The following is a 24017-nucleotide window of genomic DNA, read 5'->3' on the forward strand; positions in this document are numbered from 1 at the left end:
GCTAAGTGGTCAGTGGTAATAACAATATCCATTTGCCTAACAAATCTTGTCCCAGAAGGTCCAAAGATAACTCTGGAAAGAGCAGAGGCTGCTTATTGAACTCTGCCCTTTGTGACAGGCCTCCTTAAAGAAGGTTGTCCATTTAACTTACCGGGGTCCTCCCACCACAAGGTGGCCTTAGCTAGATCATACCAGTCCTTGGGGACAAAAAGGATGGTAGGCTACCTCCTGAAGGAGGGTTATGGCCCAAGGGGAGTTGGGGCCATAATCGGCCACTGCCTTCCTCAATTCTTTCAGGTCATTAGATTTCCAAGGAAACCAGACTGGGGGGGGGGGGGCATTGGCCAGGAAGGCTTGGGGTCTGTAAATCTTAGCCTTATAGGCCTGGGCCTAAGTATCACCAGGAGGCTCCGCCCCACATTCCTGCAAGAGACTGGTATATTCATTTCCTCCTGGCAAGGATGGAGCCCCTTATTTGTCCTGTTCCCCTCTCCCATTTTATCCTTTCCAAGGCGGGTGGGGGCATAAGGAGGCGGCTATTCTTTGTCACAGGCAATATCTACCTGCTTTTTTTTTGTCTTTGCCTCTGCCTGCTGTGTTCCTTCCTCCTGGAATGGCTCGTCAGTAAATTGCACCCAGTTTTGATCTTTACTCGTCTGTCTCCTTTTCTCCCGTTCTTTTGATTAATTGGTTACTTTTGGATTCTTCAGACCTCTCCCGATCTTCAACCTTTTCCTGCTCCTCCTCGCCAGTCTCCTCCCTGAAGTTGCGTTATCCATCGTGGGGTCCCACTCACCTTGAAGACTGCTTTGCCCTGGGACCAGTTGCCCCATGTTGGGTGCCAGTCGCTAGGCTTCCTGAGCCTCCTTATTCCCTAGGGAAAGGTGAGCATGCTATCCGCCCGGTCTGCAGCCCCATGAAGCAGGACAATCAGAAGCAATAGGGAGTCGATTCAAAGCAGGAGGAACTCAGTTTGTTACTGTGTCAGCTTATGTATGTTAAGTGACATCCTGTGATGTGGGGGTACCTCTAACAAATGAGGGGCACCCAAAGCATCCCTCTGATTGGAGGGGCGTCTACCTAGTTTTTGCTGTCTCATCCTCACTCAAACTCGAGCCAGGCTCTTCTCTGTCCTACAGGCCTCCAAGTATAGGCCCTGAACTTGAACCAGGCTTTTTTCTGTCCTACAGGCCTTGAGGTACAGGCCCTGACATAATTTTGGCCCAACAGGATGGGAACTTTCTGTATATGAGAAAAGTTACTTCAAGAATCAGATATACCTAAACAATACAAAAAAACGGAAGAAAAGAACTAAAAGCAACATACCTTTCTTTCCCCAGTTCTGGATCACTCTCCGTTTGAGCCTACAATATAATTCACATTTCATTAGAGGTTATTCTAGTGAATTTTCACTATTGAATCCACTAACTCAATATTTTCAGGTAAATATAGTTAACAAAAATAAAAACAAAATGGGGGACTACCTCTTAAAGAAAATGAGTTAGTTTTAGTTTCCTGTATCCACATAACTATTACGTTCCAGAAAAAAAATTCTCATTAAAAACTACTGCTAGGTTACAAAGAATATCAAGTAATGAGATATTTATAAAAACAAAAAGTTTGTGAATTTTAAAAGCCTAAAAACAACATGTTTTGCTTAGAATAAAACCAATAAACATGACATACACATCTTCCTTGTAGACTAGCTGTTAAAGACTTGTATTTATAAGGAAAACTTTTTATAAACCATCTCATTCAGTTGTGCATGGTATAGCAGGTCTATAATCCCAGCTGCTTGGAGGCTAGAGCAGGTGGATCCTGGGAATTCAGGAACTCAAGACTAGCCTGGGCAATTTGAGAGAAAACAATTCAAATATCCCCTACTTAAACATGCAGAAGTGGGTATGAGCAGATGGCTAAATCGATACATGCTCATTCATTGCACAAGCACAGAGATTGAGTTCAGACTCCCAGCATCCATTTTTAAAAAAATTGGGAGCAGAAGTATACTCATAATCTCAGTGCTGGGGATAGACAGTAGGATTTTGGGGTCTTGCTGGGTAGCCAGTCTAACTCAGTCAGTGATTTCTAGCTCAGTGAGAAAACCTGTGTAAAAAAGAAGGTAGAGAAATGATTACATCTACCTCTGGCCTTTACACTGACACAGATACAGACACACATACTCACTAGAAATGCTACAGCAATAATCCTTTTAAATATTATCTGAACACTGCCAAAAAGCAATGTTATGGAACATCAAAATAAAAGACTCAAAGGGTTATTTCAAAAATTAAAGCTAATATATATATATTTTTTTAAAAGAAACAAGGTTGCAGGGAAAGTAGTAGTCAATCTGGAATATATGAAGAAGAGGAACTAAAAGTAAATGTGATCGCAATACATTTTAAGAATTTCTCAAAGAATTAATTAAAAACATTAGATCAAAAACGATAGCTTTCAGATTTAAAAAAAATCACTGAATGATTTGCAAACTAGGATCACTGATGCCTCTTAGAAATTCTTCCTTTTAAAATTTTGCATGTTTGTGTATGCATGCGAGTGGAGGTATAGGAACAATGTAAGAGAACAACCTACATGGGATGTGTCCCAGGAAGTGAATTCAGGTGGTCAGGCTTGGGGGTAAAGTGCCTTTACCGAGCTAGGTTGCTGGTCCAGAAATTCTTCAATGACTGAATATATGCCTAAGGCCTTTGCTTGCCATTCTGTGTAGAATATCTTCATATATTCATATAGCTTGCTTTCCTATTTCCTTCAAGACTTCCAAATGGCTCATCTGCTGGAGGTTTTAACTTACCATTTTAATGTACACAATTCCCCATTCATGTGTGTCTTTTTGAAGAGCTGGGTGGGTTAAGGCACGGTTTTGTGTGGCTTAGGATAACCTTGAACTCAGGATACTCTTTAAGTGTTGGAATTGTTGCAAGCATCACTGTATCTGACTTTGTAATTCCTTTTATCTTGATTTATCTGTTTTCACAGCACTTTTTACCATTTACCAAAGATATACACACATGTATTTTTCCATAGTTAGTTCAAGAATTTGGAAAAATTAGCAAAAAAGCATGAATACTAAATATAAGGTCCAATTGTTTACCCCTGCTACTGAAATACAATGGAACTATTAGAAAAACACAAATCTGAATTTGATTTCTTTTAAAGGTATATTTATTGTTTTTCTACATACATTCTACTACACAACTATGTAAAGCAAGAATATGTAAAATTTGTTTTAGTGTATTATATAATACACTAAAATAAAAAAATGAAAAAACAAAAATGTTTCCACTCCATGAAGCAACAATGGATCAAAAACAGCACCTTGTTTCCTAGAGATATTCACAGTAGACATACCAAGTAAGTCTCCCCACCCCTACTCTTTCTCTCTCCCTTTCTGTGTATACCAGGCTGTCCTCAAAAACTAAAGAGATACACCTGCCTTTGTCTCTTAAGTGCTGGGATTAAAGGCATGTGGCTCCATTGCCTGGTTTATACCAAGTCTCTTTACACAGTGTATCTGAATGAAGTCCCATATTTCAAAATTACCAATTTGTCTCATGTACCCTGTTTTTCATAATCTCAAAGCTGTAAAAAAGTCAAACAATTTTTAAAATAATCAATATAAAGAAATATCTAAATTCAGAAGTCTGACTACTATCTGAGCCTATTCTTGAAACTGTATTTATAACGTATCTTCTGAGTTTTTAGAAAATGTCCTTTATGCTTTCCAAGTTTTCTTGATTTACTTATTTACTCATGAACATCTATTTACTCATGTATATAACTTACATTTACTCATGAACACGAGTGCTTTGGCTGAGTGTATGTGTTTGCACCATGTATGTGCCTAGTGCCCATGTAGGTCAAAAACAGCCACTAGATCCCTGGAACAAATGGTTGTGAGCCACCACATGGGTACTAGAACCAAAACTAGGTCCTCTGCAAAAACAGTCAATATTCTTAACTGCTAAACCATCTCTCTTGCTTCATCCTCTTGATCTTCTAAAATAACACAAGTACATTACACAAACACACAAACAAAAAACCACTTACTTCTGAGTCCATCTTTGGAGATAAAGTACAGGTCAACACATGGTCTCCTATGCTTTGTGGATACTGTTTCAGAAAATTGTACATTGACAGAGCAGATTCAGGATTTTCTAACTGAAGAATCACCTTTAAAAATATTTTTTGAAAGCATGAATTTAAAATTTACACATAGAATTAGGATGCTATCTAGCAATTCTACTTTTCACTGTATACCCAGAACTAAAACCGGGGACCCAAACATCTATTTACTCACATTCCAAGAAATATTAGGCACAATCATTAAAAAGAGACATTCAGATATGTTACATCTATGAACCTAGAACATATGCCAAGTGAAATAAGCCGATTGCAAAACAGAAAATAAAATTCAACTTCTATAGGGAATCTAGTGTTATTTATAGAAACAAACATAAGGTGGCAGTTGAATGGGCTGGGTAGGTGGGTGGGTATGATGCTTAGAAGCTATTGTTTAATGAGCAAGAAGTATCAGTTTGAGAAGCCAGGAAAAAATTTACAGATTTAGATAGTGGTGATTAATGCAGAATGCATGATGGAGGAGGATCGTGTGTCTATGTGTTACTTTCATTGGTTAATAAAGAAACTGCCTTGGCCTTTTGATAGGACAGAAAATTAGGTAGGCAGAGTAAAGAGAACAGAATGCTAGGAGAAAGCAGATTCAGGCAGACGCCATGCCTCTCCTCTCTGAGAGGGAAGCAGGTTAAGATCTTTCCCGGTAACGTGGTGCTACACAGATTACTAAATATGCGTTAAAGCAAGATGTGAGAATTAGCCAATAAGAGGCTGAAACTAATGGGCCAAGGAGTGTTTAAATGAATACAGTTTCTGTATAATTATTTTGGGTAAAGCTAGCTGTGCAGGAGCCGGGTGGCGGGAAGTGGCCCGCAGCTCCTTCTACTAAGATAAGCTTAATGGTACTGAACTGACACCTAAAGTTAAAATGGTAAATTTATAATTTAAGAATACGTTACAAAGGCTAGGCAAAAAAAAAAAAAAAAAAAGGGTTATTTAAAAACTCTTTTCTTCTTTAAAACAGACAAATAATGTGAAAGGGCTGGAGAGATGGCTCATAATTTACTCATAACTCGAGCTCCAGGAGATCCAACAACACCCTTTTCTATCCTCCGCTGGTGTACACACACACAAACACAAACACACACACTCATGGCAGCAACCAAAATCCACAAAAAATTAAAACACATACACACAAAAAACAACCAGCCTAAAAATCTAACCAATCAACCAACCAAACAAGTCAAGCAACTACAAGGGACTAATATGTAAAGTATGAAAAGTTAAAATGCTTATGTGCCACCTGTGCTCTATCTTCCCATCCTACATAGAATCTTACCTAGAGTGCCAGGCAGGTTCTATTTATTAGTTGAAAAGATATCAAAGAAAATTAGGAGCTAGTTGTTAATTATATATACTTCTTATAAGGCAGCTACAGTCACCATTATACCATTACAAACTTGCAATAAATTATGAAATAAATTATTATTTTGTAACAATAAAGTAACTTTGATACAAAGCCCTCAGTCCTGCCTTTATAAGTAATATTCTATTGACAAAATCTAATTTTTTCAAGTAGGCACAGTAGTGTCACCTGCAACCCCAGTAACTCAGGAAACAGAAGTAATAGTGAATAAAATTAAATATTAGCATGGGCTACACAAGAAAATCTGGTCTCCATAAAAGAAGCCTAATAGGCATATAACAGAAATACATATTAAATACAGAAGGCACACATCAACAATTTTAAGTACAGAAGCCAAACCACAAAATAAAGTTGACAAACAGATCTAACTCTGTATTTTACAGTTAGAAGGAGGTATTAAAAATATATAGCATATCTTTCATTTTATAAGGTTAAATAGCTTTGCCATGGTCATAGACAATGCTCTTTGCACTATATTACGTTGTTCTCTCTGCGAATCTTGTTTCTTCTTAAAAGCTAAAGAGAGAGATCATCTTTTTTTTTTTTTTTTGTCACAGTCTGTAAGTAATTGTCTTAGTCTGTTATACTTCTACTTAGTGGTTGGTTGAATAATGTTTATTTTATAGATGCTTCAACACAAAAGCCAAATTAGAAGTTTCAGACTGTAAGGACACGGGGTTCATTACCTTGTTTTTGTTACTCATGAACACATAGCGATCCACTGTTCCAAACTGATGCCCAACACATAGCACACACTGAAGTCCGTCTTCAGGTACATTGTCAAAATGTACAAATCGGTCGTAAATTTCATCAATATTTGCCTATATTTTGTTGGTTTTATTTTTTTGAGACAATGTGGGGGAGGAAAGGACAAGTATCAAATCATAAATCACTGATTAGCAGTAATTGAATATTACAGGGGCTAGGTGATGCTCTTTCCAAGAATAAGGACTATATAGACGATAACAGGGGGTAGGGGTGGGGGATTAAACCCTGAGCCTCATGTGTGCTAAAGAAGCTCTTTATCATTGAACTGACCCTCCAGCCCAATAGTAAGGTCTTAATTTTACATCTGAGCAATGAATAAAACAGTAAAATAAAATGGGACCTGTATTTCTACTACGTTTATAAAAAATTCTCAAATGGAACACCACCTTGTTGGTGGCTACTAACTATGCATTTCAGTGCATAAAAAAATTAGTAAATATCAAGACTATGAGACCCTTCTCATTTTTACCAAGAAGAACAACAACCTGATAAACTCAGTCAATTAAGTGTTAAAACTGCTAAATCAGTTTTAATTCATAAAAGAAAAATAAAACAATTTTTTCAATTAAATCAACAAAAGTATTTAAATATGAAACTCACCTTTGGATTACTTTCTTGAATCAAGGTTGTAAAGACAGCCTCCTAAAAAGCCAAACATTCAAAAGTAAAAGGTGAAAGATGTCTTATTTATATGCTAATATTTGGTCATGATTTGTTATGCAATGACTTACACAGATATGCATTATTCAGTATTTCATAAAATCAGGTAGGTAAAATTCTACTCCTTTAGAAATTTCCTCCCTTCTCCCTGAAGATGTTATTTAAGTCTCACCCTATCTATCTAACTTAATTCTTCATGCTCCCCTAGGTTCACTGTAGACAAAAAAAAAAAAAAAAAAAAGTGTAGTTATTTGTTACTATCATTAAAAAGACCAAAAGTGGCACAAGAAAAGAATAGCAAAATTGGCAAAAGACACTTTAACAAATGGAACTATGGTTCTTAAACTTTTTCTTTAATACTACTGTCATGTATAATAATCCCCACTAATACTAGAAAGTTAGGGTGACTATCAGGAAAAGGCTTCTGTATTTTGCAAAAGAAAATTTGCATTTCCCCTGGCTTTTATGAGATAATACTGTATCCTTTTAGGTAATACAGACCCTAAAATGTTTCTGCACCAGCTGAATTTGAACAGATTCAAATTTCAAGTTAGTCTCATGACTTTGTGGTTGAAGTACCAGATGCAAACAAAACTGATGGTGGTATGAGGAGCTAGCTACTCTATTACTTGGGCTATTTTAAGAGATTAAACAATGACAAACAGGGAGGAAACTTGATTATTTAAAACAATCTTTACTGAGTGACCACGCATGAAAAATTAGGAAGAAAAATTAAAGACAACTGTCAGTATTCTGTTTTGACTATTGGTTTTCAAATAGGATTCCCTCTCAAATCATGAGCTGAGCGGTCACTAAAAGAACAGAATATTTTGTGGTCTAAAAACAGTATGTGACCCAAAAAAAAGAAACTAGCTAACAATCAATCAATCAATAAATTTGATCTTAAGGATTTAGTAAGAACAAGGAAAAATGGTGGTTTAAACCTATTATTTACCTCATCTTTTATGTCCATATCCTCAGGAGCCATACTTATAGAGAGCTGATTTCCATCCATGGATACTGGGAAGCTAGTGTAAAATTTTACCATAGAATCTGCAGATTTTTTGTTTATTTCTATATATGCCTTTAAAAATAAAAATTACAAAAATGAAAAATATTAATTCTTCCTGAAAAGACTTGACTCTTTAGAGTCAAATGACTTAGTAAGAAAACCGAAGTTATAGAAACAACAAAATCCATAGGCTAAGACTAACATAATAGGATGAATTAGGTGGACAGGCAATATTAAGAGAACCAAAATGCATTCTAAACCAACACTGAACTTGTATTTTATTTATTTTTGACACAGGCTCTTATTCTGGACCCTACCTAGTTTTATTCCCACCTTAAGATGCTGGAATTACAATAAGACACTAAATTCAATGCAAAAAATGCCTTATTTTTTGCATCCACAAGAGTAATTAGCATTCGCAGACATTCTGTTTTGTTAATTTTTAAAAAGATTTAATAAGACATTTAAATAATTTCTTAGACTTAAATTACTTGTCATTCTTACTGGTATAATGGTATTTCCAGTTACTCTGTATGGGACATCCATGGGCCAATTATCCAGTGAGTCCACACCATCCATACTTTATGTCCATTAGTCAGTTAACAACAATTTGTTACCAAATGGTCAAATGCAGCACCTATGTTCAGGCAACTTTTATTTTATATTATGGCCACGAAGTAAAATAATAGTGATATTAGCAATCATAAGTGCAAAGAAAAAAAAGCCTTTACAGTTGCCTCCTGTAAGTGAAAAGGCAGAAGTGATCAGCATAACAGAGACTTGGGGGGGGGGGACGACACATGAGGCCTGTGTGAGTACTCAGTGGGTAAGGGCCAATCTGTGGGACTAATATTCGTGGAAGTAGAAAAATTACTCCTCCAAGTAGTCATCTGACTTGCATGTTCATACTGTAGCATGTGCAATTCATGTATGTGTGTATGAATATGTGTATATATACATACAAATAAATAAATATAAATTAAAAAAAGAAAAATAATCATATGCTGAATTTTGTAAAAGAATTATAGCAAAAAATAATCACAAATCCTTGAGATTGTAAAGCTGAGGAAAGAAATTTGTGCCAACTTTGCATTAATACCTTAAACTACCAAAATTATAGTGTGTGTGTGATAGGAACACTTCATTATCAAGGAAGAGACAGTAAAACTGTATATGCATGAAATGTGAAGAATACAGAATACCTAAGGTTCAGTACCATCTAATTTCAAATATCAACTAGGGCCATGAAAAGGCAATTCTCATGGGTAAGGGGAGACCCCTATTAGCAGAGCCTGGTATTTACACATATAATTTTAGAAGTATTACATCTCCAAGAATTTAATAATTTTACTCAATACTAAAAAAATCTGAGCATATAATCTTGGTTTATTGACTTAGATTGTATACATATTAAAATCTGTGTTTATTACATGTTTTGGTATTACAATATGAACTCATCAATTTGAAATCTTTAAAAGCTCAAGTTTTCCAATTTCACTCTATTATCATACAAAACACTTTAAAGTTAAAGAATGCATAGTTTCTATTTTTATCTTCCTTGAAACTACAAATAATCTACATTTACAAGTGTTATGGGGCTGGAGAGAAGGTTCAGTTCTTAAGAGTACAGGTTGCTCTTACAGAGGACCCAGGTTTGATTCCCAGCACCCATACAGTGGCTCACAGACTCCTATAAACTCCTGTTCCATAGGATCTGATGCATTCTTCTGACCTCCACAGGGACCAGTCACATATGTGGCAAACAGACATACATGCTGGCAAAACATTCATACACTAAAAATAAAGATATAGAATTACACACACACATACACACACAAAGAAAAGCTGTATTATCATATGCTGTGCACTGTCTCTTTTAAAAGTGTGTATAATTCAGTCTCTAGTCTACTTGGAGAGCTAGATAACCATTATACTTGATTTGAAACTGCACATAATTCAACTTGTACTCTCCTTTGTTCAGCAAGCACACTTGCTGATGATCCTGCTCCATGTATCCCACTATTCTTAAAAATTGAGTGACTGGGGCTGGAGAGATGGCTCAGTGGTTAAGAGCATTGCCTGCTCTTCCAAAGGTCCTGAGTTCAATTCCCAGCAACCACATGGTAGCTCACAACCATCTGTAATGAGGTCTGGTGCCCTCTTCTGGCCTGCAGGCATACACACAGACTATTGTATGCATAATAAATAAATAAATATTTTAAAAAAATAAAAAATTGAGTGACTATCAACTTGGCCATGTCATAAGACTTCCCACTCCCAAAGAGTACTTTTAGGTTACATTCCCCCCTGCCAAAAAAAAAAAAAAAAATCCCCTCCTGTAAGGTTATTATAGCACCTCCCACAAGTTGTTTATTAACCAGAAATTCTGCTGAGCTGTTTTAAAAAACAATACTTATTTTATTTATCTATGTGTATGTATGCATACTTACATGAGTTTTTATGTGCAGGAATCTATGTGGCCTAGCAAAGGATATTAGATTTTTTGGGAATAGACAGGTAGAATAGAATGAATAACTGAACCTAAGTCCCTGCTCTGTAAGAACAGAAAGTAATCTTAACCACTGAGCCATCTCTCCAGACTTTTATTAGTAATTATTAAGCTGTTATTTTGCCAATGATATTTAAGGGTCATTAACCACTTTCTAGACTCAAAATAATGTCAACAACCATACATACATAAAATAAAAATAAATCTTTTAAAAATTTAAATTACTATTTGTGTGTATGTGTTTTGCCTGCATGTGTATGTGTGTGACATGTGCTTTCAGTGTCCTTGGAAATCAGAAGATGGTATCAGATTCCCTAGGACTGTAGTTAAAGATGGTTGTAAGCTGTCTTGTGGGTTTGATATCCAATCAAACCTGGGTCCTCTTAAAGAGCAACCAGTATTCTTAATTGCTAAAGTTATCACTCCAGACTCCCAAATAAATAAATATTTCACACACACACACACACACACACACACACACACACACACACACACACACACACACTTAATTAGGACAATGCTGAAACAGAAGATATCTGTGCTTTTTCATTTTAAAAATCCTTTAGCTGGGCTAGGGATATAGCTTAGCAGTCAAGTGCCTAGCTCTAAGTTCAATTCCCAACACCTCTCCCACAGGGATGGATGAGAGAGACAGACACTGGTTGGTTGGCTAATTATAAAGCCAGGTTGGGATAGAGGGATCATGAATTTGAGTTTGTAGTTAGCCTGAGAGAGACCTGCTTCAAAAACACAAAACAAAAATAACATATAATAAAGATTTAAAAAATCTCTTAGCTTAACCAAGTTTAGATAGCCCCTTAAATCTTTGCTATTTTTTAAATTTCGATATTTTTACCAAAACGTGCTTATAAATAAGTTATCATAAATTCTTACCTTTTTATGAGACAATAAAATTAAAACATCCTTCAAACTACCAAATGGTTTTGCTAAGTTGTAAATTTCTTCTGTAGAATATCCTTTATTAGGCAAATTAGAAATAAAAACCACACTCATTTCCTCCATTTCCTTCAAAACAAATTAAGAAAGTGATTAGCATTTAATCTGTATTTACTACTTGAGAAAAACCAGATAAAACGGGAGACTCTAGAACCTCAAATTAAATGCCCTGTGTGGTGGTTTGAATGAGAAAGGCCCCATAGGCCTATACATTGGAATGTTTGATCCCCAGTTAGTAGAACTGTTTTGAGAATGATTGTTGGAGAAGGTGTGATCTTGTTGGAAGGGTTCACCCCAGATCCAGTATCACTTTCTCTGCCTACGGTCAGGGCTGTGCCTGCCTGCAAACTGCCATTTTCCCCATCATGATAATCACAGACTAATCCTTTGAAACTGTAAGCTTGGCCCCAATTAAACACTTTCTTTTATAAGCTGACTTGGTCATAATGTCTCATTCACAGCAATGGAAGAGTAACTAAGCCACCCTTAGAATATACAAACTGACAATTTTAAATTAGTAGAATAATTACAGTCATACAACATCTATCATCTAATCCAGGTCTATCAGTCTTCTTTTGGTTGGGCATCTTAAAACTGATGTTCATATCTCTGACTACAACTCCTCCTTTCATATACCATTACTAAGCCTGTGCCTTGCAATGTGATTGCGTATATCTAACATCCAAAGCAATGTGTCTTCTCATCTTCTTGAACAATAATTACTCTTATTTTTAATTTCACTACCTTAATCCTTATACCACAAGTAAGAACTTACCATAAGTAAGTACTTTTCTGCTTTATTTTGCCCCATTCAACTTATTCTCTAAACTTATTCTTTTATTGCTAGCTTTTTCTTTTGTAGATATTGGTAAAATTAAAAAAGCCTCTGTGATAAACATGGCATATTTTGATTTTAGTGACAAAAAGAAAAGAAACTTGCTAAGAGTCACAGCTTTGAAAAACAAGTGACTAACACAACAGGTTTCTAGAATGCACTGGTGGATGACTCCTGCTAAAGAGTTTTGTTGGAATGCTGTATTACACTGACCCTATACCAGTGTTTAAAATACCTTTCTTAAAGTAAAACATACTATTTAGTGATTTCTTAATGAGTGGATTATTAGACAAAAATGAATTTAGGCATAGCATGTGAGCAATCTGAAATGCTAACCAATAATCTAGATGAATGACATTTTAGCATACTATTAAACATGCAAGTAAATTCTATGTCCTTTACATAAATCAGAAGGTCAACTTGTTTCTTCAAAAATGTAGCACAAACAAAAAAGCCTTGGTGATCAAAATATTCACATATCTTACTTTTCTCAAGGCTAGAAAAAATGCACAAATTTATTCAAAATTATGGATGTAGCTTGGTTGGTGGAATGCTTGCAAAGCATATTCAAAACCCTGGGTTTATCCCCAACAATATGTAAACTGGGCTTGGTAAAATGCTCCTGTAATTCCCACACTAAACAAGTTGAAGCAGGGAAATTAAAGTTCAAGGACATTCCTTGCAAGATTCAAGTTCAGTCTGGGATACAAAGAAAGTCTGTCTCAACAAAAATCTTCCAAGTGAAATAAATTCCCAATGTGCTTAGGTTCTAGTTCTTTCTTCTAGTTCCAAAAAGGTATTATCTACCCCAAATCCATTTTGCCTTACCATGCTCTCAGAGGAGAGCAATCTCATAAATATACAGACTTATTCAAGTTTTTAAACCAACATCATATCTAAAGAGTTGAAAGTGGATAAGAGTTTTTACCATGCTACAAAGTGAATACAGTTGCTTAAGAGAATTTTATATAAATAAAATACAAAAACTGACCTTGCTCATTGGTTTGTTTTCTGAGGTCTCCAAAGTACCTGAATACCAAAAAATAATGAAAACACAATTTTTAAAAGTTTATATGATCTTCAAGATTCTACTTTATTCCATAATAAATAAGAAACAGTATAGAAGTGACACCAGCCTTCTGCCCCTTTCTTGAAAATAGATTCTTTTCTCATACAATATATCCTGGTTACAGTTTCTGCTCCTTCTATGCCTTCTAGTTCCTCCTCACCTCACCTCCCATCCATATCTACTCCCTTGCTGTCTCTCATTAGAAAAGAGATAACAACAAAACAACAAAATATAGCAAGATAAAACAAAAACATCACATTGAAGTTAAAACAAGGCAAATCAACAGAAGGAAAAGAGCCCAAGAAAAGGCACAAGATCCATTAGATCACACATTCAGGAGGCCCATAAAAAAACACTACACTGAAAGCCATAATATACACACAGAGTAAATGGTCCAGACCCATGCAGACTCTGTGCTTGCTACTTCAGTCTCTGTGAGTCCATATGAGCTTTGCTCAGTTGATTTAGAAAGCCTTGTTGTCCAGCTTTTAAAAAATACATTTCGGTTATTCTTCACTAGAGTAAAACTTGAGGATGATACAGAAACAGAATGTAAATCTGAATTGTCATGTATTTAATTTTACCTGGGATTTGACCCTAGTATTAGAAAAATCAACACATACACAAACATATAAGCACAAACACTTCTTTCTTTCATCTTTTTTTTTTTTTTTGGATTTTTTGAGACAGGGTTTCTCCGTAGCTTTTGGTTCCTGTCGTGGAACTAGCTCTTGTAGCCCAGGCTGGCCTCGAACTCAGAGATCCGCCTGCCTCTGCCTCCCGAGTGCTGGGATTAAAGGCGCACGCCACCACTGCTCGGCTTTTCTTTCATCTTTAAATGTAAAACAAAATACAATTTCTACTGGCCTACCTGAAGTAGTTTCTTCAGCACTCTTTCCAGTGGCTTTGTCTTCTGAACTAGTCTTGATTTCAGAGTTTGCTGCACAAAACAGACTACTTTAATTTTCTAGGAAAATACTAGTATAATCAAACTAATGAATCTGAACTAGAATTTAAACTAGTAATACCATTACTTCAGGTTCTCTCATGCTGACCAAAGTAAAACCACTCTTTGGAAAACAAAATATTCCCTGTTAGGCTATGTGGTTCTGTGTGTGCATGCATGCATGTAGGTACATGTGCACTTGTGTCATGTATATGGAAGTCAGAGATCAACATCTAGTGTTTACCTTCATTGTTATCAAACCTTATTTTTTTGAGATAGGGTCTCACTGATACGAGAGCTCATCCATTCAGCTAGGCTGGCTGACTAATGAGTTCCAGGATCTGCCTGTGTTGTCTGTCCCCTTATTACCCAACCCAGCACTGGGATTACAGGTGTCTGCTATGCCTGGCTTTTATGTGGGTCGAGTTGGAGGCAAATACAGATTTTCATGCTTGCATACCCAACAACTTTTTAACAACTGAGACATTTCCCAGGCCTCCCTTTGGAACTGAAAAATTTCAAATTATATCTCAAATATAAATCAAGATGGTCCAAAAAATAACCCCCTGAGTGAGAGCACGTTGTTACCTGGTATAGTCACGAGTTTATTGGAGTCTTTGTTTTTGATAATCCCAGACTTTTTAGCTTCTAGAGACTTCTTTCCAGATTTTGCTTTTAAAAGTAGAATTAAACCATTATTCTAAGATTAAGGGCCTACTCGTTTAGCATATTTTATATTAATATATCAGAAACCAATAACCTAATCTGAATAACAATTTATTACATGTATTATTGATTTTCAATTTTTTACAAGTAATATTAAAAGCAAATCTAAGTCGAGACATATTTTTGTGGCTTTAAATTAGTTCCAAGTTTATTTCTCATTTGAAATATAAAATTAAAAATATGCATTTTGAAATTTCTACTAAGGTTCCTTCGAATTAAACTATTAGAAAAGATACTGTTAATAGGGCCATGCTATTTTCAATGTACAACAGCTATGTTAAATAGCGTTTCATTTCTTTATCAGGGAAATTAATCTCTTTTAAAGTAACAAACATCAGATAAACTGTTTAAGTTGTGGAAAGGAGTATAAAAATGATAGTTATAACAGGAGAGAAGGAGGGAGGAAGGATTAAACCATTTAAAGGGGACAATGACAGAGCAACCTATGACTATATTACTGTCAGACCACGCAGGTACACTGATGTATATATATATATTGGATAGCCATAATATATTAATACAGAAATGTATATTCAATGGTAAATCTTGTTTAAAACCAAAGTACCAATGAATAAAAAAATCCTATATCGTAAATTTTAAATATTAATGACTCTACTAAATTCTTCAAGATGTTATCAGATACTAGAAATTATTGAATTCTAAACTTGCTTTCAATAATGTATTCCTTAAATTCGTAAAAAAAAAAATTTAGTAAAGCCTCTCTCCCTCAGTTGTCTTACCTGTTTTGATAAAAGCTTTACCTTTTGCAGCTACCGTAACCACAGATTTTACAGAACCCGCTGATTTCCCTAAATCACAAAAGCTATAGTCAAAACTGTTTTACTTAAATAGTGTCAATCTCCAAATTACCTTATTAAAAACAATATAAGAATTACATATTTTATTCAAAACATAAAATGCTACCATATTTTGGGACATCTAGCAATAATTTCTTTGTGGGAGGGGACCTAAGTCTCTCTATATGTATGAATCAACTAGAAGCTGAAATACAAAGTAAAAAGTTAAACCACACAGCAATACCATGTTCTCACTGAGAACCTCTCAATGTATGATTCCCTGGATCACACTTGAATGAAACCCATTTAATCCATTTTATGACAGCCACATAAAGTGCTAGTTGATCATTAAAAAAAAAAATCCCACTGCCATACGTGGGATAGGCTGCAAAATTGTCCAATAATATATACAGGCTCTTGCTGGTTCATCTTGGTTGCCCACCATAACTAGATGATAAGATCCCATAGCCGAAGCCACCACTCATCTTCAAGAAATAAGAGAACTGAAGCTGGAACTGAGCTGGAGAGTTTGTCCTTCCTGGTCAGTTTTCCCAGTCTCAGAAGGTACTATGACTACTGCTTGCAGAGAAAAGGTAGTAACAGTCTTCACCAGCTGCGAAACCTACAAACTGTAATATAACCTTGGAAGGCTAGATGTGCCTATGGGTGCAAGAAGAACCATGTGCTCTTTCATTGAATTTGAGGCACTTTCCATGGGAGGAAATTCACACCTGGTACTGTAAACCAGGGCAGTAACTCAAGCCTGAGATGGTTTGGGGGCCTAAAGGAAAATTAAATATTGTGTGGCTAACATGGCCCAAACATTCTAAATATTAATACTTATACCATACACAAAGGCTACTCTCAGTCTTAAATCAGAAGAGCTAGTCTTTGCAAAGGACAGTATCAAATGCAGAGATACATGGCTATACTATGTGATGAGAATAAGCAATGGTTAAATTTTTAACACGACTCCACTAAAGCGCTCTCTCCCTCCTTCTCCCCCCTACTCTTACACACATACAAACAAACTGTAGCAGAGAACATGCAAAGAATGTAAAAGTCAGAAAATGGGAAGAAGGACTGTAATATGATATCTTTAGCACATGAGATGGCCACCTTAAACACTATATCATAGCAGCTGAGATTATTAGGCCAGTCATTCATTAGTCATGAATCAGTGAGGGATTCAAAGGACCCTATCCTTCCTTGTTGAACTAATAAGTACTGGTGGATTTAATCATTATCACCAATTGTTTACCCACAGAAGCCCATCAAGGCTCCAAAGGACAGGACAAACTAAAACAAAAGAAAAAGACATAGATATAAGAAAGGCAGTGGTGATTAGTTAGTCAGTGGTGGTGCATGCCTTTGATCCCAGTACTCAGGAGGTAGAGGCAGGTGGATCTCTGAGAAACGGAATGTCCAGCTTCAGACAGCCAAGCATATGCATACTACCTTCCCTTTAGTCATTAACAGTCATCTCTATTACACCTTTGAGATCTCACAGTGATCCTTGAACTCATACATCCATACAAGAAGGCATAAAGTGCTTTCTTTCAAAACAAAAGAAAATGAACAAAAAAAATTAAGAGTATGAGACTGCTTCATAAAACTTACTGTGCCTAATTTATAAACTAAACTTTATCATAGCCAGGTATGGCATACCCCTTTAATCCCAGCACTCAACATGCCAAAGGCAGGTAGATCTTGCATTTTGAGGCCAGCTTGGTCTTCTTAGGAATTGAAGCTATCCTGAGATACACAGTAAGACCCTTCCTCAAAATTTTAGCTGTATGTGTATAAGTATATATGAATATATATGGTTCAGTATTATCTGTAATTTCAGACATTTACTGTATGCCTTGGAATGTATGAACGTATCCCTATCCATAATAGGTAACTATGACACCAATCCTTAGAATTTGGCACTTAACTAGTGAATTCTTATTAATTTATAAGTTTGTTATTCTGAAATAAACTGATCCTTAGTAAGCCAGTTAAAAAATTTCTTATGTTAACTCTGCTATTATCACAGATAATTCATGTTACCACTTATATGAAGATGCAAGAAATTTAAGGAAAATGCCTAAGGTTTATCCCCAGGAGTTAAGGGATGGCTAGCAGCTTAGTTCCCAGTCCAGCAACCACCATTTGTGACTCCCATAAATTAAATCAAACTCTTTGTTAAATAAATGAAATTTTAAAATTTCCTAAAAATGTATTATCATCTCAGAAGCCTCAGAATACTACATGAAAATTCCAAATCTGTCAATTACAATGGTATTTCCCTTTTTAACACAGAAAAGACGATTTAATATACTACTCTCTACCCTGAATATTCCTCCCCATAACCTGTATTTAACAGAAATTGGAGGGAAAGGAGAAGAGAGTAATAATACCAGGGTAAAATGAAAATAATCTTAATCATTATTTAAAAACCCACTACAGTGAGCCAGGCATGATGGTGCACACCTGTAATTCTAGCACTCGGGAGGCTGAAGTAGGGGGATCAGGATTCAAGGCCAGCCTTGACCACATGGCAAGTTCAGGGCCTGTGTGGAATACATGGGATGCTGTTTCGAACAAAGAAAACAAAACACTATAGTTTATAAAAACTATATGTGCATTTATTTGAACTAGTATATAAAAGAAAATAAGCCCTCAATGAAAGAGGAGGGAAATAGCTATGATTCAGTCTCAGAAATACTTCTTCAGTTAAATTATTATGTAATAGTAGAGTACTGTGCATTAAATCTCATTCTGAAAACTACTAAATGACTATAATCTCAAAGATTAATACATATATTTAATAATTCTTTATCACATGAAGTACAAGCCAATTAATTCTTCAGCAATTTAGTTAATGACTATAATCCTAATAAAAATATACTTCAGGATAGGCGTGTAGCTCAATAGCAGAGCACTAGCCTAGAACACACAAAGTTGTGCATTCAATCCCTGCATTACAAGAAACAAATAGGCAATATAAAAATAACATACCTGTAAATTTGTTCACTTTGAATGTAGATGGCTTTATTCGTCCAGTTTTGGCTAAAATTATGAGAAAAAATGTACTTCAATAGCACATTACAAACAAAATTCAGATTAGGTAAGAGTTAACCTTAATAATTTTCAAAGAGCTGGGCAATGGTGGCGCACGCCTTTAATCCCAGCACTCGGGAGGCAGAGGCAGGCGGATCTCTGTGAGTTCGAGACCAGCCTGGTCTACAAGAGCTAGTTCCAGGACAGGTTCCAAAACCACAGAGAAACCTTGTCTCGAAACAAAACAAAACAAAAAAAAAAAAAAAAGAAAAAAAAATAATTTTCAAAGAGCATTGCAACCTCTAATCCCTTCTGTTCTGGGTGTTATTAGTTACAAATATTCTTAGAGAAGTCAAAATGCACATTTAGTATTGGGTGGAGATGGGAGGTGGCTCAGTTGATAATGGATTTGCTTTGTAAACTTGATTATCTGAGTTATATTCCAAAAGTATCATATGACTGGCACTGCCTAAAGGAGGACAGCCTGCATTCTTGAGGATGAGACCTGAGGCTGTGAGATTTATATGCACATTCATATGTATACACACATGCATAAAAAACAAACTTCTAAACTTTTCTCCTTTCATTCATTAAATAAAATTTAATATTATCAAACTTTCCTTCAGAAAGACTATATAGTTTCATTATTATTGTTTGAGAGTTGGGTGGCCTCTATTTTCACACTAACAAACTCATCAATCTATCCCGATAACAAAAGATTATTATCTTTTACTGTGAGAAAGAGCCTGATTCACTTTTTAATTTTGGAGAGATACATAAATTTTCACATTAAAAAGTCTCTTGTAAACCAGGTGTGGTGGCACACACCTTTAATCTCAGCAGTAGGAAGGCAGAGGCAGGAGGATCTATGTGAGTCTCAGGTCAGCCTAGTCTACATAGTGAGTTCCAGGACAGCCAAGGCTATGGAGAAAGATCCTGTCACACACACAAAAAAACTAAAACAAATAAACACACCAAACCAAAAGAAATAGTGACTGGGTCACCTGTATTAAAGGCTCACTAAATGTCTTCCTAATCTCATTTTACAAGAAGTTTAAAGTAAATTGACAAAATACATTCATTTGAATGTGTTTTAAAAGTTAACAACTTGGTCTAAGGAGTAGGGCTTAGTGTGTCAGCCTTATAAACATAAAGACCTGAGTTCAGGTCCCAGGGTCCATGTAAAGTTGGATGTAGTAAACATTCATCTGTATCTCTTTATGCTTGGGGCAAGCTGGAAGAAAGAGAGAGGAGGCTGGTCGGTAGTGGGAGGCAGAGGCTGGTGGATCTCTGGGAGTTCACCTGTTCTAAAGAGTCAGTTCCAGGACAGGCTCCAAAGCTACACAGAGAAACCCTGTCTTGAAAAACCAAAATAAATAAATAAGTAAATAAATAAAAGGAAGAAACAGACAGGAGAATGAATCCTCAGAAGTTCAAGGGTCAGCTAGTCTGGAACACACAAAGAGCAAGCAACAAGAGATTCTGCCTCAGAACAAGTTAAAAGCAAGGACACATGGACACACAGACACACACATACACACACACTTACTTTACCACTTACCAAAAGAAGCTGAAGTAAGAGTTTTAATGGTTTTTGAAGCATCTGTCTCTTTTCTACTCAAAAGAAAAAAAAACATTAGAAACATTGAAATATAGTTCTAAATTCTATAAATTTATAAAACTGGTTTGTGTTCAATTTTATAATTGTGGTGGTTAAAGATGTAGTCTTAAAAATTAAAATTTCTTTAACATATATATACATTTATTTTTCACATGAAAACAAAGATTCACTTACTTTAAAGCAGATGCAGATAACTTCTTAGAATCGGAAGGTTTCTTTTTCACTTCTTTATTCTAAGAAGGAAATATTATTTAGAAAAAAATTAGCTTTTCCCCAACTAAAAAGGGCAGTTTACACAATATAAAAAAAATGCATAAAGTTCAACAATGAAAATGAAAACATTTAAAAACTTGAAAGTTTAAATGCTCATTACCTTTTCCTACTTATATTTCATTTAATTTGTAATCATGTTATGGTCATTATGACAGTTTCAGAGGGGGTTTTGATTTTGTCCTCCCTTTCTATATACCCACATTCTTTCAACAACATAAATGAGATTGAACTTGCTGCTCCTACTCTTAAAGCTTTTAATCATATTCAGGGGGAAAAAATTAAAATAGTCTCTCACTTTTTTGTGTGGAATGCACTTCAAGAACTCTAGTAGATGAAACTATGCACAATATGAAACCATATACAGTTTTTCACTATACATACAGTTTAATGCATAAATTAGGAAGAGTAAAAGATTAATGGTGATAATACAACACAATATCCTTACTGCATGTAGTCTCTTAAAACATCATAACTGTTCTTTTCACTTCCAAAAATTGGCATATATNGTGTGTGTGTATATATATATACATACATACATACACACACACCAGCAATATTTACACTCAGAATACTTGAATAAATTACTTGAATAAAAGTATCATGACCTCTTGGGAGAATGGTGTATGCCTTTAATTCCAGCACTCAGGAGGCAGAGGTGCAGAGTCACAGAAGGGATAGGTAGGCCAATCTCAGTAAATTGGAGGCCAGCCTCGTCAACACAGAAACTCACCAGAGCTACAAAATGAAATCCTATCTCAAAAGGTACCAGAGGGTGCCATGCAAGCTTCCAAAAGGAGAGCAAAAAACAGTCCTACCCAGCAATGATGCCTATGAACTACAACAATGAACAGCCTGGCACAATAACCCTCAGGATGCAGTAGTAGCATGCGTATCTTGGCAGTAACCATCAGCTCTCTAATTGGACTTAAAACCCACTGAACAAGGTGGAAACCATGCCTAGGACTGAAAACCTAGCCAACAACTGTTAGTCAAGACCAATTTACTACACCCACATGATCCCTAAAAACAATCTAAACATTTGTCCTTATACCCATAGATAAGTGCAGCTATCAACCCTCAGAAAGGAAACTTTTTTGCAACGGATACAACCATTACAGAAAACCAGAAGCAAGCAAAATGCTGACTTGTGGAGACTAGTCTCAATGGATATATCTACAAAACATTACCCCAACAAAGGCTCAGGGAACATTTCAGAAGAGGAAATAGAAGGAAAAATTTAAGAATCAGAATAGGGAATTTGCTGTCAGATTATGTCTCCTAGTAATGTCAGAAGCTATACCCAAAGTCTCACCAACGTGACGGCCTAAACATGGATGGATGACACCAACAGACATGCTCAAGTGAACAGGGGAAAGTTTACGAGGTCTCAACCCTAGACAAAGAACTTCAGGTAACTAAAGAATACTGAGAGTGGAAGAAACAGCCTTCTCCAGAAAAGTACACCAATTGGTTATCCAATACAAATTGGTTAGTCCTGAAACATGAGTAACAGTATATAGGCTGAGCAGATTATATTTAGGAACACACACACGCACATACCGTATTATATATATGACATGTTATATACATATATATTATATATTAAAATGTATTATATACACAATAACAGAGCAAAAAACACACTATATTTTTGGCATTGGAACAAAGATGACCTTATAAAACATGACAAGTGAGAAAGTAAAATGTACAGAAGAAAATACATACAAATGTATTCAAATATATGTAAATTTAAAATATTTCTTTTACATTTATTTCATTTGTTTTTGTGTCTTTTGTGAGATTATGCCTATTCCACAATACATGTGTAGAGATAATAGCATAATTTTTTTGGGGGGGGGGTTATTCGAGACACGGTTTCTCTGTAGCTTTGGAGCCTGTCCTGGAACTCCCTTTGTAGACTAGGCTGGCCTTGAACTCACAGAGAACAGCCTGCCTCTGCCTCCCAGTGCTGGGATTAAAGGCGTGCACCACCACTGCCCGGCTTTAATAGGATAACTTTTACAAGTTGCTTGTTTCTCTCCTTTCACCATGTGGGTTCCAGAAATTGAACTCAGGTCATCACGCTTGATGACAAGTGCCTTGCATCACTGAGCTATCTTACTGGCTCATTTCTAGGATACAGGAAATTTTAAAAGCCATACATATGCATGCAAGCAACATACTTAATACTTTCTAGATAAGACTATAGAGTACTAAATTAATATTAGGATAATAAACACCTATAAAAAATTCTTGTTGGGGCTGGAGAGATGGCTCAGTGGTTAAGAGCATTGTCTGCTCTTCCAAAGGTCCTGAGTTCAATTCCCGGCAACCACATGGTGGCTCACAACCATCTGGAATGAGGTCTGGTGCCCTCTTCTGGCCTGCAGACATACACACAGACAGAATATTGTATACATAATAAATAAATATTAAAAAAAAATTCTTGTCATCTGAAGATAAAAACACCAGAGAAAATTGCATGTGCTTTTAACAGCACCAGGGAAGCTGAAGCAGAGGGATAGAAATTTGAGGTCAACCTGGGCTAGTCATACTCCATTCTCCAGAAAATCAATAAAAAAATATCAATAGAAAATGGGAAGATATAGGAAATTCAAAAGGAGAGTTAACTAATAATGATTATTTTTAAAATACTACAGCATGTTTTACTTACTAGGTTTTTTTTAACTGAAGAGATTAAGATAGTGCTACAAGGATACCAGCTCTCATAAATCACAAGTGTGTAAATGACTGCATTTACACTCTACAGGCCATGCATTAATATCTATATCCTTCACCCAACAACTGTTCTGGAGTGTACAATCATAAATAGAAAAGGATGGTTTATAAAAGTCACAAGGAATTAACTAAAGTCTTGCTTTTGGAAATGAAAAAATAGGGGAATAATTCAAGTATCCACCCAAAAGAAACTAGCAGGATAATCATTATAATCACACAACACAACATAAAAGTCATAAAGAATAAGGAAAGCCTCAGTTATTTTTAAGGTTAAATTATTAGCTACTGAGGAATATGACTTATAAATCTCTAGATGCATTCCATTGTAAATAAAAAGCTAAATCAGAAAATTAATATATATAACCAAAGAAAGCTTACTGGAAATTTCTAAATAATTCTATAGATATTATCTATGAACATTTATAGAATAAAAAATGATCTAGGGGGCTGGAGAGATGGCTCAGAAGTTAAGAGCACTAGCTGCTCTTCCAGAGGGCCTGAGTTCAATTCCCAGCAACCACATGGTGGCTCACAAC

The 24017-nt window shown here is 35.7% G+C and overlaps 1 protein-coding gene across 15 annotated transcripts in view; it reads right to left on the reverse strand.

Moving 5' to 3' along the window:
• Nucleotides 1-24017, reverse strand: part of Znf638 (zinc finger protein 638) — a 72909-nt gene that overhangs the window by 15349 nt on the left and 33543 nt on the right. For 7 of the 15 annotated variants that reach the window (XM_050165323.1, XM_050165327.1, XM_050165319.1 and 4 more), the window contains 13 exons: nucleotides 20644-20702; nucleotides 20410-20462; nucleotides 18807-18857; nucleotides 15747-15815; nucleotides 14869-14952; nucleotides 14206-14274; nucleotides 13257-13294; nucleotides 11368-11499; nucleotides 7908-8036; nucleotides 6893-6934; nucleotides 6211-6345; nucleotides 4072-4194; nucleotides 1327-1364 (listed from right to left, as the gene is read on the reverse strand). In XM_050165323.1, coding sequence (XP_050021280.1) covers nucleotides 1327-1364; nucleotides 4072-4194; nucleotides 6211-6345; nucleotides 6893-6934; nucleotides 7908-8036; nucleotides 11368-11499; nucleotides 13257-13294; nucleotides 14206-14274; nucleotides 14869-14952; nucleotides 15747-15815; nucleotides 18807-18857; nucleotides 20410-20462; nucleotides 20644-20702 — 1022 coding nt within the window. The remainder of the gene's footprint in view (nucleotides 1-1326; nucleotides 1365-4071; nucleotides 4195-6210; nucleotides 6346-6892; nucleotides 6935-7907; nucleotides 8037-11367; nucleotides 11500-13256; nucleotides 13295-14205; nucleotides 14275-14868; nucleotides 14953-15746; nucleotides 15816-18806; nucleotides 18858-20409; nucleotides 20463-20643; nucleotides 20703-24017) is intronic. The other 8 variants (XM_050165328.1, XM_050165325.1, XM_050165320.1 and 5 more) reach the window with 4 other exon arrangements.

The sequence above is a fragment of the Alexandromys fortis genome, unplaced genomic scaffold, assembly GCF_014885135.2.
Source record: "Alexandromys fortis isolate MF-2015 unplaced genomic scaffold, M_Fortis_MF-2015_v1.1 scaffold_158, whole genome shotgun sequence".
NCBI classification, from domain to species: domain Eukaryota; kingdom Metazoa; phylum Chordata; class Mammalia; order Rodentia; family Cricetidae; genus Alexandromys; species Alexandromys fortis.